Below are 4,612 nucleotides of genomic sequence, written 5' to 3' on the forward strand. Positions count from 1 at the left end.
CCCCCACCAGTGACGCAACTCTCCCACCCCCAACCAATGACGCAACTCCCTCCCCAACCAATGACGCAACTCCCCCCCCCACCAGTGACGCAACTCCCCCCCGAACCAGTGACGAAACTCCCCCCCCCCACACCAGTGACGCATCTCCCCCCAACCAATGACGCAACTCCCCCCCAAGCAATAACGCAACTCTCTCCCCAACCAATGACGCAACTCTCCCCCCAAGCAGTGACGCAACTCACCCCCCCCCAACAGTGACGCAACTCTCCCCACCCACAACCAGTGACGCAACTCTCCCCACCCCCCAACCAGTGACGCAACTCTCCCCCCCCCAACCAATGACCCAACTCCCCCCCCCAACCAATGACGCAACTCACCCCCCCAACCAGTGACGCAACTCCCCCACCCCCAACCAGTGACGCAACTCTCCCACCCCCAAGCAGTAACGCAACTCTCCCACCCCCAACCAGTGACGCAACTCTCCCACCCCCAACCAGTGACGCAACTCTCCCCCCCCCAACCAGTGACGCAACTCTCCCTCCCTCCCCATCACCCACAATATTTTCCCTACACCACCTCCGGCGCCCAAACATTTACATTATATTCCCCACCACATTAAAATTCCCCGCACCCGACGCAGCCGACTCCATAATTCTCCTCTACTTTATCTCTCCCTCAGGTCAGGCTGAGAGACGCGAATTGTTACAGTCTTATGTAGTAATGAAGAAGCTGAGGAGAATGTTGCACTCTCTTCTCTCTCTCATCGTCTCCCTCCACTCTGGGACGCAAGATGAGATAGAAGGGTGAGTTGAGATAGAGGTTTAGTTGTGATAAATGATCAGTTGAATTGAGAATTAGTTCTTTCTCAAATTGATTTGGTTATTAAATTATTTTAAATGCAATGTTTTTTTTTTAGATATTTTGCATTTTTGTTGCTCTATGTTTGGATCTGGAGTTGTGTTGAGGTTTTGACGACCCTTACAACACTGCAGGTGGTTGGTGGGACCACTCCAACACTGCAGGTGGTTGGTAAGACCACTCCAACACTGCAGGTGGTCGGTAACACCACTCCAACACTGCAGGTGGTCAGTAAGACCACTCCAACACTGCAGGTGGTTGGTGGGACCACTCCAACACTGCAGGTGGTTGGTGGGACCACTCCAACACTGCAGGTGGTCGGTAACACCACTCCAACACTGCAGGTGGTCAGTAAGACCACTCCAACACTGCAGGTGGTTGGTAACACCACTCCAACACTGCAGGTGGTTGGTAAGACCACTCCAACACTGCTGGTGGTTGGTAAGACCACTCCAACACTGCTGGTGGTTGGTAAGACCACTCCAACACTGCTGGTGGTTGGTGGGACCACTCCAACACTGCAGGTGGTTGGTAAGGCCACTCCAACACTGCAGGTGATCAGTAAGACCACTCCAACACTGCAGGTTATCAGTAAGGCCACTCCAACACTGCAGGTGGTCAGTAAGACCACTCCAACACTGCAGGTAGTCAGTAAGACCACTCCAACACTGCAGGTGATCAGTAAGACCACTCCAACATTGCAGGTAGTCAGTAAGACCACTCCAACACTGCAGGTATTCAATAAGACCACTCCAACACTGCAGGTAGTCAATAAGACCACTCCAACACTGCAGGTAGTCAGTAAGACCACGCCAACACTGCAGGTAGTCAATAAGACCACTCCAACACTGCAGGTAGTCAATAAGACCACTCCAACACTGCAGGTAGTCAATAAGACCACTCCAACACTGCAGGTAGTCAATAAGACCACGCCAACACTGCAGGTAGTCAATAAGACCACTCCAACACTGCAGGTAGTCAATAAGACCACTCCAACACTGCAGGTAGTCAGTAAGACCACGCCAACACTGCAGGTGGTCAGTAAGACCACTCCAACACTGTAGGTAGTCAATAAGAACACTCCAACACTGCAGGTAGTCAATAAGACCACTCCAACACTGCAGGTAGTCAGTAAGACCACGCCAACACTGCAGGTGGTCAGTAAGACCACTCCAACACTGCAGGTAGTCAATAAGACCACTCCAACACTGCAGGTAGTCAATAAGAACACTCCAACACCGCAGGTAGTCAATAAGACCACTCCAACACTGCAGGTAGTCAATAAGACCACTCCAACACTGCAGATAGTCAATAAGACCACTCCAACACTGCAGGTAGTCAATAAGAACACTCCAACACTGCAGGTAGTCAATAAGACCATTCCAACACTGCAGGTAGTCAGTAAGACCACTCCAACGCTGCAGGTAGTCAGTAAGACCACTCCAACACTGCAGGTAGTCAATAAGAACACTCCAACACTGCAGGTAGTCAATAAGACCACTCCAACACTGCAGGTAGTCAATAAGAACACTCCAACACTGCAGGTAGTCAATAAGACCATTCCAACACTGCAGGTAGTCAATAAGACCACTCCAACACTGCAGGTAGTCAGTAAGACCACTCCAACACTGCAGGTGGTCACCATGTAAATTACGACCAATCACTTTGGATTTTCTCAGCGATTGATCTTAGACGGTTTCTATGAAATCGATGATTTCTAACAAATCAATACAGAAGTCATCGATAGATACAGTGATAGCAGGCGGCTTGACATCTGCGAGGCACTACACATCAAGAAGTCAACACCAGCAATCAACAGCCAATTAATGCACAACTATATTCTACCCACTTCAAGACTCTGTACCAATATAGAAGCATCAAGAGGAAGTATGGGCCAATAGGCCCTTTCCAGTTATTTCCATTCTTCCCTCTCATTTATCCAATTTATATCCATTGAATCGTGTTCTGTCTTGTGTTGGTCAAAAGTTTGTTCACCTCATCCAAAACTGTTGCAACATATCACCTCACCCAAATACGAGTATATTAGACAAGATGTTCAGTGTTTGCATTAGTAAAACTCTGTTTAGTGTTTTCAGGTTACAGTTGTGTGTGTGTAAACTAAAGTCATGAAAATGTAATAAGTTATTACGAAACGCGTTCAAGCGTCACTTCAGACTAGAAATAAAAATGAATTTTGGAGAATTGATTTTTCAATTACCATCGACAGTGAAAAGAAACATAAGAAATATTGAGAAAATTCGTGTTAGAATTATTAATCTTACTTTTTCGGTCATATATAATAACATATGTTTACAAGAAAGACTGCTACCAAAATATACTAATATATATATATATATATATATATATATATATATATATATATATATATATATATATATATATATATATATATATATATATATATATATGTCGTACCTAGTAGCCAGAACGCACTTCTCAGCCTACTATGCAAGGCCCAATTTGCCTAATAAGCCAAGTTTTCACGAATTATGATATTTTCTCAAATTATTTTCTTATGAAATGATAGATACCTATTGCATTATGTATGAGGTCAATTTTTTTTATTGGAGTTAAAATTAACGTAGATATATGACCGAACCTAACCAACCTTATATATATATATATATATATATATATATATATATATATATATATATATATATATATATATATATATATATATATATATATATATATGGAAGGGAGTACCACCTCTAGCTGGAAGAAGGGGGACCCATAGACCACTCCATATATATATATATATATATATATATATATATATATATATATATATATATATATATATATATATATATATATATATATATATATAACTGAAAACTCACACCCCAGAAGTGACTCGAACCCATACTCCCAGAAGCATCGCAACTGGTATGTACAAGACGCCTTAATCCACTTGACCATCACGACCGGACAATAATGAGGTGATAGCCGAGGCTATTTGAACCACCCCACCGCCGGCACTCGGATAGTAATCTTGGGCATAGCATTTTACCAAATCACCTCATTCTTTGGGGCACACGTGAGGAACACAAATGCGAACAAGCCTGAATGGTCCCCAGGACAATATGCAACTGAAAACTCACACCCCAGAAGTGACTCGAACCCATACTCCCAGAAGCATCGCAACTGGTATGTACAAGACGCCTTAATCCACTTGACCATCACGACCGGACAAAATGAGGTGATAGCCGAGGCTATATGAACCACCCCACCGCCGGCACTCGGATAGTAATCTTGGGCATAGCATTTTACCAAATCACCTCATTCTTTGGGGCACACGTGAGGAACACAAATGCGAACAAGCCTGAATGGTCCCCAGGACAATATGCAACTGAAAACTCACACCCCAGAAGTGACAATTTGAACCACCCCACCGCCGGCACTCAAATAGCCTCGGCTATCACCTCATTATTGTCCGGTCGTGATGGTCAAGTGGATTAAGGCGTCTTGTACATACCAGTTGCGATGCTTCTGGGAGTATGGGTTCGAGTCACTTCTGGGGTGTGAGTTTTCAGTTGCATATTGTCCTGGGGACCATTCAGGCTTGTTCGCATTTGTGTTCCTCACGTGTGCCCCAAAGAATGAGGTGATTTGGTAAAATGCTATGCCCAAGATTACTATCCGAGTGCCGGCGGTGGGGTGGTTCAAATAGCCTCGGCTATCACCTCATTATTGTCCGGTCGTGATGGTCAAGTGGATTAAGGCGTCT

The 4,612-nt window shown here is 44.9% G+C and overlaps 1 protein-coding gene across 1 annotated transcript; it reads left to right on the forward strand.

The window, feature by feature from the left end:
- Positions 1–720: 720 nt before the first annotated feature.
- LOC138370821 (uncharacterized PPE family protein PPE24-like) lies at positions 721–2,507 on the forward strand. Its single transcript, XM_069335426.1, has 3 exons — positions 721–803; positions 917–1,895; positions 1,983–2,507. Exons 1-3 carry the CDS (start codon positions 721–723, stop codon positions 2,505–2,507), a joined length of 1,587 nt encoding a protein of 528 aa, XP_069191527.1.
- Positions 2,508–4,612: the final 2,105 nt, after the last annotated feature.

The sequence above is a fragment of the Procambarus clarkii genome, chromosome 33 (genome assembly GCF_040958095.1).
Source record: "Procambarus clarkii isolate CNS0578487 chromosome 33, FALCON_Pclarkii_2.0, whole genome shotgun sequence".
In the NCBI taxonomy this organism is placed as follows: domain Eukaryota; kingdom Metazoa; phylum Arthropoda; class Malacostraca; order Decapoda; family Cambaridae; genus Procambarus; species Procambarus clarkii.